The 13830-nt window shown below is 40.4% G+C and overlaps 1 protein-coding gene across 2 annotated transcripts; it reads right to left on the bottom strand.

The window, feature by feature from the left end:
* Positions 1–601: 601 nt before the first annotated feature.
* On the bottom strand, positions 602–12178 carry nxf1a (nuclear RNA export factor 1a). Of its 2 annotated transcripts, none has more exons than XM_080465744.1 (21): positions 11887–12178; positions 10710–10905; positions 9283–9457; positions 9112–9195; positions 8841–8945; positions 8554–8634; positions 7860–7929; positions 7571–7659; positions 7339–7446; positions 7145–7254; positions 3871–3907; positions 3601–3669; positions 3290–3345; positions 3026–3133; positions 2822–2880; positions 2611–2726; positions 2475–2517; positions 2304–2382; positions 1208–1390; positions 1067–1127; positions 602–970 (listed from the first exon to the last, which is right to left on the bottom strand). In XM_080465744.1, exons 1-21 carry the CDS (start codon positions 11912–11914, stop codon positions 932–934), a joined length of 1896 nt encoding a protein of 631 aa, XP_080321870.1. In that variant the 5' UTR covers positions 11915–12178; the 3' UTR covers positions 602–931. The 2 variants fall into 2 exon arrangements, with proteins under 2 accessions (XP_080321870.1, XP_080321871.1); XM_080465745.1 differs by having other exon boundaries at positions 11775–12168.
* Between the last annotated feature and the right edge of the window lie 1652 nt (positions 12179–13830).

Genomic DNA, 13830 nt, shown 5'->3' with positions numbered 1-13830 from the left:
TGTGCTGAAGAGAGGTAATGTGATAGAAATATTGGACAAGGGATGTGAGAGATGGTGCTACCAACAGTATGGGGCTAGTTAATCACAGAAAAATAACATTACATGAAGCATATTGTTTCATAGTAGTGGTTTTTCCTGTTTAATGTTTGTTGCATATTTTGCTTTTCTTTAATTCTCTGCTGCTGTAAGAAGTGAATTTCCCCTTTGTGGCATGAATAAAGTACAATTTAATGATAAAAGAAAGACATCATCAGCCATGAGTGGGAGGGACCAGGCTAGGATTTATAAGTTCTGGGTAAACTGGACTTCATCTGGACTTAACACGGTCATCATTTGTAGGTTGTGGTTTACTCATGTAATCTACAGACCCATAAAAATATCAGAGACTTTAAACTTAATGCTTCTTTAGAAACATTGACTCATGTATAGATACAAGTTCTGTTAATCATTCCAAATGTTCACACAGCTCTAGATGTGACTTTATGTTAGTGGAACAGCTTTTCAATTTGAAAATGAAATGAATTTGGTTTTCTCTACTGCTCTAGAACAGTTTCCATCAACATACGTCACTGACAAGTAACTGTACAGGCAGACAAGTGGTCACAGAGTCAGCTATCTGATAAAAAATATTTTTATTGTAATACAAAGCAACAAATCCAGGTGGACATAAGTAAATCACTATCTGCGTGCCATTATTCCTATGAAAGCTGTAGTGATTTCTTTACAGATGAACAAAAACTGAGGCTACAGTGGAAACTAAAGCGCGTATCATCACGTACTCAGGTCGAACGGCTCACATATAGCTTATAAAACAGTTAATGTAACTTGTTGAAAACTCTTGAATTACGCAAAAAAAGGCCAAGAATGAATGAAAAAACTAAATTATAAATACAACTGCCAGTTTTATTTCACAGATGCGTCACTGAAGTCTTCACTTTATGAACGCTTCATCCGGGATCTTGCCCTCGGTCTGTAAAGAAACGACAATGTGTTTCAGAGTTTTGGCACTACAACAATGTTTTTACACAAAAATTAAAGAGGAAAACAATAGAGATATTAATGTCACCTGTAAATGAGTGAAGATCTGTGCTGCCCTGTTGTAGTCCCATTCGTTGTCCTGCAGACACCTGCGAGAGGAAACGAGTAGTGAGATATTCAGAACTTATCTTGCCTCATCGAGGCCAAGTGGGCAAAAAACGAGACCTACTTCTGGGACCACTCCAGATTCATGCCCGACTTCACTGAGAAGGCCGTGAGCATCTCCTGCTGCGGGGCAGTGAGGGTGGGGACGGGACTGGAAGAGGGAGTCGGGGCAGGAGCCACAAACGCTCGACGGATCTCCTCAGTCGTGGCCATTCGGATGAAAATCTGGTCATTGACGATGCACAAACTGTCAGGAGGAACACAGAAGAATAACAATGAGGTGGATTTGAAGGTTTTTTTTATCCGCTTGTCTGGTAGAAGTTTTCAAATCCCACAAACTGCCTCATTGTTGTGACACAATGTCCTGCTTTGTCACGGTTACTTGGATTAGGGCAAAATTAATATTTAGTAAAACAGTCAAAAGCAAAGTTCACGATGTGAGATTCATTCTTTTTTCTTTCATTCATTCATTTTCTTCCGCTTATCCGTTTCCGGGTCGTGACAGTCTGAGCACCGTCACCCAGATCACAATGCACCTATTAAGAACCTTCCTGCAGGTGGTGAGCCAAAACCTTTTAGTGAGCAAAGAAGTATGAAGCACCATCACACCTCATTTATCTGCTGGAGTTACTGAGCAGTGACTTATGGTAAAGTCAAGCAGATAAAATGTCTTTTCACTGCAGTTCAAAACATGAACAACACACTATAGCAAATATACAACTATGAATTATATTTTGAGTCACACAAGCTAAAATAATAACAAATATGTTTCTTTTTGGAATCAAATTAAAGAAATTTTGGCCCGAGTCTTTGAGTGAATAGTTGATCGTTGCCATCAGTGTAAGCTGATGTTAAATGTGTATTATGTGCATTTTACAGAGATGTTTTGCTTAAATTTACTTGAGTCAAATTTATTTCTCCATCCAACTGCAGACATTCTATGAAGCCCCAAAGCTTCTTTCTCTGTATTTCAGAGACTGAACCCCTCCTGCATTGGTTTGATGAAGAAAAACAAATAAATTAGAAGTCGCATCACTGTATTTTCACAGCAAAGAGCTTCCTGTTCAAAGCTGATACAGACAAAATGAGTTTGTCCTTGACCACAGTTAAATTGATGGACGACAACAGGAGGAAAATGCAGCTGGGAGCTCTGTACTTACCCAGAATTCCCTGCTGGGACTGTGACGAACACCCGAGAGAAGGCCATTGTGGATTCCCGAGATTTACCATCAACGGCAACTGAAATACAGACATGAGCAATAATTATCAAGAAACAGCCCCAGAGGGAGAGAATGAAAATGACACCTGATAAATAGGTTAAAATGACACACCTTCTTTGAAGATTCCACTCACAGTGAAAGACAGTAACGTGTTCTGTCGGTAGAAAAGATGGAAGCAGAGTAAGAACAAAGACATAAAAGAGTGACAGGGACATGTGCCGCTCTGCAGAATGAACTGTGGACTCACCGTGTAGGTGTTCACGTCCACGGTGAAAGAAGCGATGTCGTGTTGCGTTTTTGGCAGCTCGTTGAGGAAGGCCACCACGTTCAGCCGTGTGTGCTTCAACAGCCGGTGGCGCAACGCTAAAGGCAGGCGCGGTTCAGAGAGGGAAACGTCAGATATCTTCTCACACAAAATGACTGAACATGAACAAAAGACATGATGAAGGCAAACTCACTGGAGTCTTTCATCCTCTTCAGGTTTCGACTGTCTTTGTGATATTCTCCCAGACTGCTCCTAAACACCAGAGGAATAGAGACGGATACACTCACTATGAGACAAAGGCTGCCAGCGATGGAGGACACATAACAATCTATACTATATTGGAAAATCTAAAAAAAAATCTTTTCCCCAATTCCTTTTAATTGGTTTTTGTTCTCACCTGGACGGATTCTGGGTGGAGTACGGCGTAGTGAGGGACAACGATGCTCCATCGTGGTAGGCATCCAGGAGAGGCTGTCGGTCACCCGAATCATAAATACTGTAGTACCTGTGACACACACATCACAAAGTTGTGAGTAACTGGTGTTCACTCCTATCATTCCTATTTAGTGTGTAATGGTTTCCTAGACTTTAAAGTGCATTGAAATTGATGCAAACACACACAAAAAAAACTATTTTCTACATAAAAGAAGCAGAAACTTACTGTTGCAGGAACCGCAGGATGTGAACTTTGATTTCATCGGTGCCGAAGTAGCTGTCCTGGAAGTTCACAGTGGAAAGATTTGTCAGGTGTTAGAAATAAATAAATAAAATTGTCTTCCTCTAACCAGGAAGAAGTCAACACAGCCTAAAGCGTTGCATAAAAAGCTCAGGAGGAGTGGAAAGAACACACCGAGTAAAAACGCTCAAGGAAACAGCGCATCAGTTCTAAAGTACAAACACTACGACAACTACATTAAAAATGGCAGATGGATTTCACTTAGAAAGAGCTTTTCCAAACATTAATCAACTGACCTTGCACTTGGGGATGGTGGTGGGCGTTTCTACGTCAAAGCCGATGGGTGGAGGGAGGTCATTACCATCCTGAAAAACAAACAGAGATTTGTGTTTCACTGTGTACACTTTGTTTAACAGACATTTCTTCATATCGAGTTTCTTAATCACAGGTACATTTAAAAAAAAACAAGATATAGAAAAGTTTTATTGTTATGTCAGGTGTTTTATGTAATGAAAGCAGATGACTGAAAGACCATGTGGTGTCCTAAGAAGAAATCCTTGACTTACCAGTTTGAGAAGCCGGGGAAATCTCTGGCGCACGGCACTGAGACAGGAACATGAACAACAACAAAAAAACAAAAGCACCAATGTGATCATCAGAGATAAAGAACGGTCACTGAAAATGAATACTCATTACTGCGGATACTAATCACAATCAATCACTTTCTCCTCCACTTCAAGCCATTTTGTGTTTTGCTGTTGTAACTTTAAGCCGCGACATTTTCCACATTTGAGAAATTACAATCAGAAACGAAAAAGAAATGTCTGCTCTTTTCACAAGTGAATCCACGAGTGCATTACCATACATGCTCGTATCTTGCCTCCACTTTCGTGTTGAGTCATTTCAATCCTCCCACCCCCAGAGTGTACTTACCAGCAGGTATACTCACCCTCTCCCCCAAATATGGTCACATACACAGATCTGACATGGAGAAGCAACACACGCACACCTTTCTATGTGCACACACACACAAACATGCAGCATCCTGCAGGTTGTGTTGGAAACCAGCAAAAACATCCCTTTTGAATTTGTTAAAAAAAAAAAAAAAAAAAAAAAAAAAGGAGCTTTGACGCATCACTGGGAGAGAGGTGGTTACCGCCAGTCTGGTATTAACTCACACCCCAAAATGTAGCCAAGATGTAGGGGAAAGATGAGTCAACTTCAACCAAAAACAACTTACGGTCTGGGTAAAAAAAACAACAACCATATTGAGTGAAATTCAGAGAAAGACATGGAGAAGAGAGGTCAGTCAGTATTCATCGTTCCAAGTCTGTTGCTGTCTGTGCCCCTGATTTTCAGCAAAGAAGGACAACCTGAGGACAGAGCAGAACAAAAAGGCAGGCTGGCCTCGTTGTGAGCTGGACCCAGCAGTCCCGCTGCTTGTCCCAGGTCCCTTTGTTTGAATTACACCAATTGTTATCAGCACAGCATCTCATTGTGATTCGCCGCCCCAGCTTTTACTAGACTGGGGTTGCAGAAGGTTTGTCATTGTCTGCTAAAATTTTTGACAGCTATCCTCTGCTTACAGAGGGATGAGGAGATCATTAGACTAATGTTCTTCTTTTGTTTTGTTTTTTCCTCTTCACAGGATTTGAGCGTCTTTGTACTGATCACGGCCATCAGAAAATAGAAGAAGTGTTTTCTTATGTTTTTCGTTGGACATTCCTCAAGCAAAACAGAACCTTCAGGTTCCAGTTCTGGACATTAATCCATCAAAGGTTAGTTAAGGTATTTGCCAAACTCTCCACTTTTTCACTGAAAAGCAGAGGCCCGTTTTAGGCCAAAGAGGTGAGACGTAAGTGGAAGAGACCGACTGCTCTCTCTTTAGCTTGTCACTGGTCATCAATAATGACGCGTATCCCCCTTCGCCTGAGCCCAGCGGCTTCACATGCTTAGTCCCGTCCTCTCAGTTTCTTCTCGTGGCGCTCTTGGTGAGTCTGAGCTTACAGGGACTGACGGCGAGTAATTGTGACTGTGCCTGCCTTAGGTTGTCCCGGGGATTTGAGGTGGGATCTTACCCGTCATGGGCTAACCAGCCTTCCATACTCGCCTGGTACAGGTGGCCGAGTGGGCGATGGTGCTATGAGGCTAAGGGGGTTCATTGGCTGTTGTTTTCGGTGTAGTCATCCAAAGGTTTGTCAAGAGGCACTTGGACTGTCCTCTTCGAACAGAGCCTACACTGTTTTACAGTACTGCTCAAAAGATTGTTTCTGGATTCCTCATTTTCAAAGCTTTTCAAGGATTTTCGTTTTTTTCTTTTCTTTTCTCTTTAATCAGGTGTGATCTGCTAACCATTAGAGTTTCAGAAGGTACTCGTTGTTATAGTGTCCGCAGTGTGCTGATTTACTCTTAAGTAGGTTAGGGGATAACTACTCAGGATGTCAGCAGGGGAGTGCTTGGTACAGCTTCACTGAGAACCACGAAAAACAAGACCAAAGCTTGAGAAGGAAACCCACAGAGATGCTGAATGCCTGGCAGAGAGAAGGTTTAGCCTGTGAAGGGTTAAACCAAAGCTGAAAGCAAAACATGGAACTGCATGGTTAAAAGTCCTCCCAGCAGACTGCGTTGGAAAAAAATGTTTAGTTCTGTGCAAGAGAAGGAAGAGTTAATCATCAATTGGCAAGCATGAAAAACCAAAAGGGAAAGTCTTTTCCCTTGTCATTTATTGTCCAGACGCTCATCGATGCATGTGCACCATATAGCCTGTATGCAGGTACTTGTAAAAGTTAAAAGGTGCACTGGTACATGCACAGATGTACTGATATTTAAGATTTGTAGTAAATATTTGTTCATTATTGTTGTAGTTTATCATCTAAAACTGGTAGGGGCAGGCAAAAGCAATATTGTGAGATGCAGTCAAATGATGTTATGCTGCGTTTTGATGTATGTTGTTCATACAAGTCAAGAGTACTGCGTCATCCTGCTGAGAAAATCCTCAACACATAAACAAAAAAACATGTTGGAAAAAAATCAACTCCAAAAGCACACAAATGAAAGCTGAGTAAAATTCATATCCGTTTGGTCCAAAAGCTCATCAGCAACTGCGGAAGAAATGTATTTTGACACTGTAAAGTCAGCTTACAGACATAGAGGCTGCTTTAATGCTCTTCTGCAGCAAACTGCTGCCAACGTGTTCAAAGAGGTCAAACAAAAATGGTTTGTTATTTGGTAGTCCGTACCAGTGCAATTCTTGAAAACAAAATTAGTCAAATATATTATACAAATATCACCGTTCCATTTAAAACAAAAGCCTGATGCTCACAGATGTTTGAATAATGACATTTTCAGACCAAGCACTAAACATGTTTCCTGTCCACCACATTAAAGTACGAGCTTGTGAAAGTTGTGTGTAGAGCAGTGCTAAGACAAACCGCTCTCAAAACGCATTAACAGCACTTTGATATCGCTCCATTAAAACAATGTCAAACAAACATCTCTTGTTCACCTTGATATTCCTGTACTGATTTATAAATGTTCCCCGTTACATTATGTTGTCTATAAATTCAGAGACAAACATAAAATGTTGGTTTTTGGTTATCAACAACATCTCTCTGGCTGTAACTCAAAATTTAAACACCAACTTAATGGGTTTTTTCTTTGCTGCAGAATTGCAGCCGCAGCCAAACTTCAGCACGCCTTTACTTTGCATTGCTGACGGCCCTGCTCTTGAAACAAAGGGAGGACTTTTGGACACCCCCTGCAGTCACTCCAACAGTCACTCAGCTAGATCCTTCCAATGACACAAAGGTCTCCTCTCACCCCCCAGAGTCGCGGACTGACCTGATGTATGAGGGCTGGTCCTTGAAAAAGTCACAGAGAGGGTTCCTGTTGAGCCACAGCTCCACCAGCTTCAGGCCTTTGATTTTGTCCAGCTCCCGTTCCGACTTCAGCTGCAAACCGGACACAAGTAATTGAGTTGGCGTGAACGTTACACATCCAGTATTGATCAAAATCCAGCGAGCGACCAGTCTCACCTCATTGTGGGAAAGGTTAAGGGTCTTCAGATTAGGCACTTTGGTTACTAAATCAGTGAGGTCATCCAGTTTGTGAATGCGGTTGTTGCTCAAATTCAAGGACGTCAGCTGCAAATATGAAAGTAAACTAATGAGAATTCTCAATTTAATCCTTTACTTTATGAGCACCGCAAGTCAAATAGTGTTATCAGTACTTCTTCCAAAAAACAGCCAGTAATCAATGTATTGTTACCTCAGGAATGTTCTCTTCGATGATCTTGATAACGGCCTCCATGCTCGTCTTTCTGTTCAAGATCACCTCAATATTCTGCGACACGAGGTCTGTCACAACACACACAAGTTAAATTGAATAAATAGTCATTTTCAGAAGAGAAATTAGTACATCACAGATGAACTCTTTTGAGTATTAAATGAATACTCATTTAAAAATATCATACAAGTTTCTAAGTCAAACATCAGATATTTGTTTGCACCCAATAGTCAGAGACATTTTACAGGTGAAAATTTAAATGTTTGATTACCCGGGTCTGTTCGCACGTTGTTCAAATCCAGAGCCTGCTGGGAGCCATCGAAACGTTTCGCCATGCATTGCTGTGAAAGATCAAACAAAATGAATCCAACAAGTCCAAACTGCACTAATAACCCCCCCCCCCCCGAACTTCATTTTAAAATTCCCTTTTCTATTTTCATTTAATTCAACTTTATTTATATGGCGCCAAATACAACACAGTCATTTCAAAGCTTAACAGAAAAAAGCCAACAATTCCACATGAGCAGTGACTGTGGAAATGAAAAACTCCTTAACCAAACATGTTTCTCTCAGGCTGCAGATATATTGTTGCCACAAGAGGGAACAGACTCAAATACCGGTTACTATTGACCAGGTAAACAATGCAATTTGAGATGTTTTGTTTTTTTCTGCAAGTATTACTTCTTGTTACAGATTTAGAAACAAGCTGCATCTCAGAAAGAAAAGACCTGGACTGCAGAGGATTGTATTGAATGACTGACTGAACTTCTTAACCTCATGTATGTGTATGTTACTGTATTTACTTTGTCATCATTTATCGTTTTTAAATTTACTTTTCGTTATCTTCATCAACAGACACACCAAATGAAATCTGTTAGCTGAAAGTCGAAACGTCTTTGTGGGATCTGATAGTTTTTCCTGGTCACAGTCGAATATTTCCATACTTACAAACTATACAAACTCACCTTCAGATGCTCCATGTCTTCAGGCTTCAGGTCCGACCGCAGAAATGAGGGTGGAGCACTGGGGTTTACGTGCACTTCCACCTTGAAGAACCAAACAAGGCCAGATCAGGCATTCATGATACAGCTCAGTCATTTTAATAAAAAGGGATTCATAGCAGTGACTTAAATATAGAGAAACTAATGGCCAAACTACGGCTTCAGGATTTTGTGATGCATTAATGTACCAAAAAACCCATCATATAATCATATTGAAAAGAGAAATTTGTTGCACTTATATTCAAACTAACCTTATAACCGTCAGAGTCTGTGATTTTGTGCGAACATTTGTGCAAAGCACTGGCAGTCGAGGAATCATCGACGTAAAAATGGACCCTGTTGTGATCAACGTGATACTGGAAGAAAGAGTTAGCATTGTGTTAAACTTCTCAGGTAACAAATGTTTGGATAAAGGATTAGAAATGTCTACTTCACCAGCAGACTAACAAAGTTGTAAAAAGCAAAAATTTGGATCGATCAAAAGATGAACAATGTATTGATAGGATGGAGCTCAAAACTTACTTGTACAGGTGTGTAGGAAACTGAACAGATGTTCTGCAGAGCTGTCAGTAGCCACCTCTTATCATACTTCTTGCCGTGTGGGATCTGAAAAGAGAGATGAGAGCCAGATGAGATTTTGTTCAACGAGTTATAAGCCAAATTGATAGAGGTCAATCAAGTGGTAATACACACCGTGACTTTGTACCAGCCCGATCTGGGTTTTCCTCCTCCACCTCGGTGGTTGCCGCCTCCTCCGCCGCCTCCTCCTCCTCCTCCGCCTCTGCCACCTCCACCTCCTCCCCCCTTGCCTCGTCTGCCTCGGTCAAAGCGGCCATCACCTTTGCGTGCTGGTCTTACATATGGGTTGCTACAGAAGAAAATGATAATTCACCTTAAAACCTATAAGCGAAGACAACAAATGAAGTGTAGAACCGGTTTTCACAGTTTCAGCTGCTTTAGAGCGCTTGACATGCAAGGTGAGCAACTTATGGTTTTCCTCAAATAGACTTCAAGCTTCGGTAGAAAGGTTCCCCCTTTTAAAATCTTGAATCAAAAAGTGAAGCAAAAAATGTTTGCCATAACCTGCGACGAAACTTGTAAGAGATGGTGAGGTGTAAAGGAATTCTAGTGAGTCTTGTTATCATGGGGCAGAGCGATGACACAAACACAAATGTTAAAACAAGATGAAATTGTTGTTAGTCAAATCACAAACGACAGCAACTGTTTACATACAAGAAGGATAATCAATGTTTTTGGAAGTATAAAAATTATTTATGGACAACTAAAACAATAGCAGTTGTGTAGATGTTTAAACTGCAATAAAGTGAGGCCTTAAGGCTGAAGATACCTCAGGGCTTTAATCATTAGGTGACCTATTTAGAGACAAAAGACAGTTTTCTTTGAACAGTAACCATGGTGACATGGCTGGTTGTCAGTTATGAAGTACATCCTGGACTCAAAGAAACCAGAGGCAAAATACTAAATATCAGGATCTTTTTTAAAGTGAGGCTGTATTCAAAGACTTTGTCACAAAGTGAAAAGTTTCTCTGAACATGTCGTCAGACATCAGATGTCTATCTCCAGTTTCCTCGTCCTTTTCTTGAAACTGGGAACAGTTCCAATAACACACATTGCCCACGTCATGTCATTACACAACATTTAGCTGAAGAGTATGAACGACACTCAAAAAACCCCAAAAACTCTTTGTACAAAGTATCAAATGACAAATTCAATGGAGATTGTTTTTGATGAATACAGTTATTTCTAAGAAATAGTCTTAATTCCTTTAAAATCTAATACAATTAGAGTAATTCAAATGCACCATTTCTATAAGAAACCTAAAGAACAATAACTGCATTTTGACAAATGAGAAACCTAACCCAGTTCGTTTCACACTTTCATTAGAGATGAGGGACTTTATTTTACAAGAAGAATGACTGAACAGTCAGTGACATTCTCCTTTCTTCTGTTAAAACCAACAGCTGCACCTCTTGCACCACCAGCTGCCAAGACGTTAAACCAGATTCTCATTTAATACTTTCATACATATTTTAAAGAAGGCTTTTCATCTCTTACCAGGAAGTAGAGTATTGAATTGAAATCACAAGGGAATCACTTACTATCTCTGCTGGGAGTTGTCTTGAGAGCTGTCACTCATTGTCACATCTCCATCTGTATCATCAAGCCTCGAGCGTGGTCCGGGACCACCGAATCCCCCCGAGTGGCCCCCCCGCGGACGGTCTCTGCGGGCCCTGTCATACCTGGGGCCTCTGCCTTTACGGTTGCGAAAATGCGGAGCAGTTCTGTCATCATGCTCTGTGAAAGGGAGTAGCGTGTGAATTTAAATATATCACCATGACGAATATGAAAAATAAAAAAATACATTGCATTTATCCTCAACACAAAAAACAGATTTCTAATTAATTCAAGTTAGCTGCTTTGATTTGCAAAGGATAAGCTGAGGGATAATGAAGCCGTACACTTTCATATACATACTATTGGTTTGACCAATTATTTGGATTAATGTACTACGGTTTTGCATTTCTGTATCTTAATTAAAAATTTCAACTGAATCATATTCTTCATTGACAATTACCTTTCCTGTTTGCAAGGTTTCAGCAGTTATTTGGCAGCAATTTATAAACTTCCATTATTATTTAAAAAAAGAATCGTATAAGTTGGACTCTGACTTCTTAAAAGAGGGAATCAATAGATTTAGTGAATGGAAATTGAGGCACATAAAACAAGGATTTCACAAAGGATAAGCCTTTCTGTGGTTTAGTTAAACTTTCTCCACGTTCCCTGACGTGGAAGTATGGTTCTGAATTTCTAAGCTTGTAGTCACAATCATAAATTACAACATTGGGCTGTCCTAACATGAATATTGAGCACTCGTGGGATTTTAAATAAAATCTTAGCACTAAGGTAATCTACAAGTGGAGGAAAAAATTAGAAGGGTTGTTAAATACATAATTTCCCCCAACATAACGGAAATGGTGATACTTCCAATAAAGCCCAAGATTAAACACTAAAACAGATTTTCTCTCATTGGCCTCAGCCTTTTGTTTCTACTCGTTACTAAACTGAGCATCTGATCACCAAACAGCCATTTTCTATTGTGACTGTCAAGCGTGGAGCACATTAGGTGACATAATGAGATCGCGGAGTTCTGGACACAATGTTACCTCTTTGAGTCATGAGACCAGTGCTGCTGACCTCTCTTCTCACAGTTAAGTCGCCTTGCTCTAAGGAAAGGAAATGTGAGGTTACAGAGCTGAACTGAACGTGGTCTCTTACCATTGTAGTAATGCCCGCCGTCCGCCATGTTTCTGCAAAACGGGTAGATTTGAACGGAGAAAAACACAGCTCATCGACACCGACTGTGCGGGTGAGGGCCAACTTCTTTTCACGGAACGAAGTCACAGCACAGAGGGGTGAGAATAAACATCCCAGGGCGGTGAATAGTTGAAAAGAAACTAACAAAGCCGAGCCCGACGCGACCACACGGCTCTTTAACTAGCCGTTAGCTTAGCGCTTAGCCGCTAACTTAGCCCCTCCTGGAGTGCGCACGGAAAAGATGAAGGCAATTACCGAGTTCAACTTCCGGATCGGAAACAACACGGGGGCCGTTTCAAATGAAACACATCCGTGATCGATCGGGATAAACGACACATACCAAAAAATAAAAAATAAAATATAAATAAATAAACAAATACATTAGAAATTAAATAAAAAATAAAATAAAACAAATACAGACATACAAGTGACATGCTCTGAGCACCAGGGTTGGGTAGGCAGGGCATTGCTTAACCAGACCACCAATGTCAACACCAATGACAATTATATATTGTGGCAGGCAGTGCAGAGGATTCACAAATGAGAAGAACTTTACCCTTGATACAAACTCCAATCAGCACAGGCTTTTCTTTTGACACAGTAAACAGGAAGACCACGGCAGGACACACAAAAACCTCTTCATTCCTGTTTGCCAATTTCCAAATTTTAAACTAATCTAAGCTAGATGAACGAACTACACGAACTAAGCAACAAAAACACAACACAATAATTACCAACACTAACAAACCTAATATAACCCCGAATAAAACATTTGAAACACTGCCAACCCAATTCCCAATAATGCATTGCAGCGATCAGCTCCGTGATCACTACAATATGTTTTGGCTGGCAAAACAAAAATCAAGATCGTAAAACACCATTAAAGAAACTTGAACAATTATTCAATAGTAGTCTCCATACTCTCCCAACAAGATAGATCTCATGACATGGTAGCATATCCGTTGTTTGTGTTGGAAGCACAGCACGGTTACGTCCAAAGGCAGGGTAGCGATCTGCCTTTTTACATAAATGATTTTCATATTGGGGAACTGACTGCTCATGTAAACACACCCATACACTGGATATGACGAACAAAGGCTGAGCAGTAGTGTTCCTTCAGAAGGGGTTGTGGTCTTCACAGTAAGACAGTGCAGGGGTAAATGACTTGTGCAAGCCTCTCTGCAATACCAGAAAATAGTGTTGAGGCAAAAAAGTCAGAATAATAGAAAAAATAAAGATTTGGATCACTAAATGTATGACTGCATTCACACAATGATACTTTCTGCTGGAAAATACAGTAAAATATCTGTATCGTGTTATGTCTGCTGTTCTCAAAGTGCCCATGACACCCTATTGCATGTTAATTTAATAATTTTTTCCTTAAAAAAATAACAGTCAAAGGTGTATAACAGTCAAAGATGTTTTTGCTTCATTGGATTCCCCCTGGAATTTACACTTTTTCGAATTTCTTTACTCACGGATGTTGGCAGTATGACAAAAACGTTTTATGATAAAAAATACTTTTATTTCGTATTGCTTTTTTTCAAAAACGTTTTGGTGTCATAGGCACTGTAAGAAAACTGTTAAAAAGTCAATGTTTTCGTTGGCATTTTAAAAATTAGCTTGGTCCTTTCCTGGACCAGATTGGAGCCTCTTGAGGGTTTCGACCCACAAACCTTATGTTTGACACCCCCAAAGTTACAATGCACTTAATAGTGAAGCAGATATCAATGGACTCAATACGTTTTATACCTATTGAGTCTATTGTAGTGATGACAGAGCTAACTCAGCCAACAGTGGTGGAACAGGAAATGTGAAATTTTTAAAAGTTCAAACTCACCATCGTGGGCCACACGTGCCTTCACCGACAGGTTGGCGTAACCTCTCTGGGAGAAAGGCCTGCGG

The sequence above is a fragment of the Lipophrys pholis genome (assembly GCF_963383615.2).
Source record: "Lipophrys pholis genome assembly, chromosome: 6".
NCBI lineage: Eukaryota > Metazoa > Chordata > Actinopteri > Blenniiformes > Blenniidae > Lipophrys > Lipophrys pholis.
The sequence above is the reverse complement of the archived record's forward strand: the minus strand, read 5'-3'. Positions and strand labels throughout refer to the sequence as shown.

Coding starts and splice junctions, on each gene's coding strand:
- nxf1a (XM_080465745.1), bottom strand. CDS start 11,889: ATGGTAAGAGACCACGTTCAGTTCAGCTCTGTAACCTCACATTTCCTT. Junction 7,660..7,859: donor CAACGTGCGAACAGACCCGG/GTAATCAAACAT, acceptor GTGTTGTGACAG/ACCTCGTGTCGCAGAATATT. Junction 2,727..2,821: donor GAAGAGGATGAAAGACTCCA/GTGAGTTTGCCT, acceptor GCCTGCCTTTAG/CGTTGCGCCACCGGCTGTTG.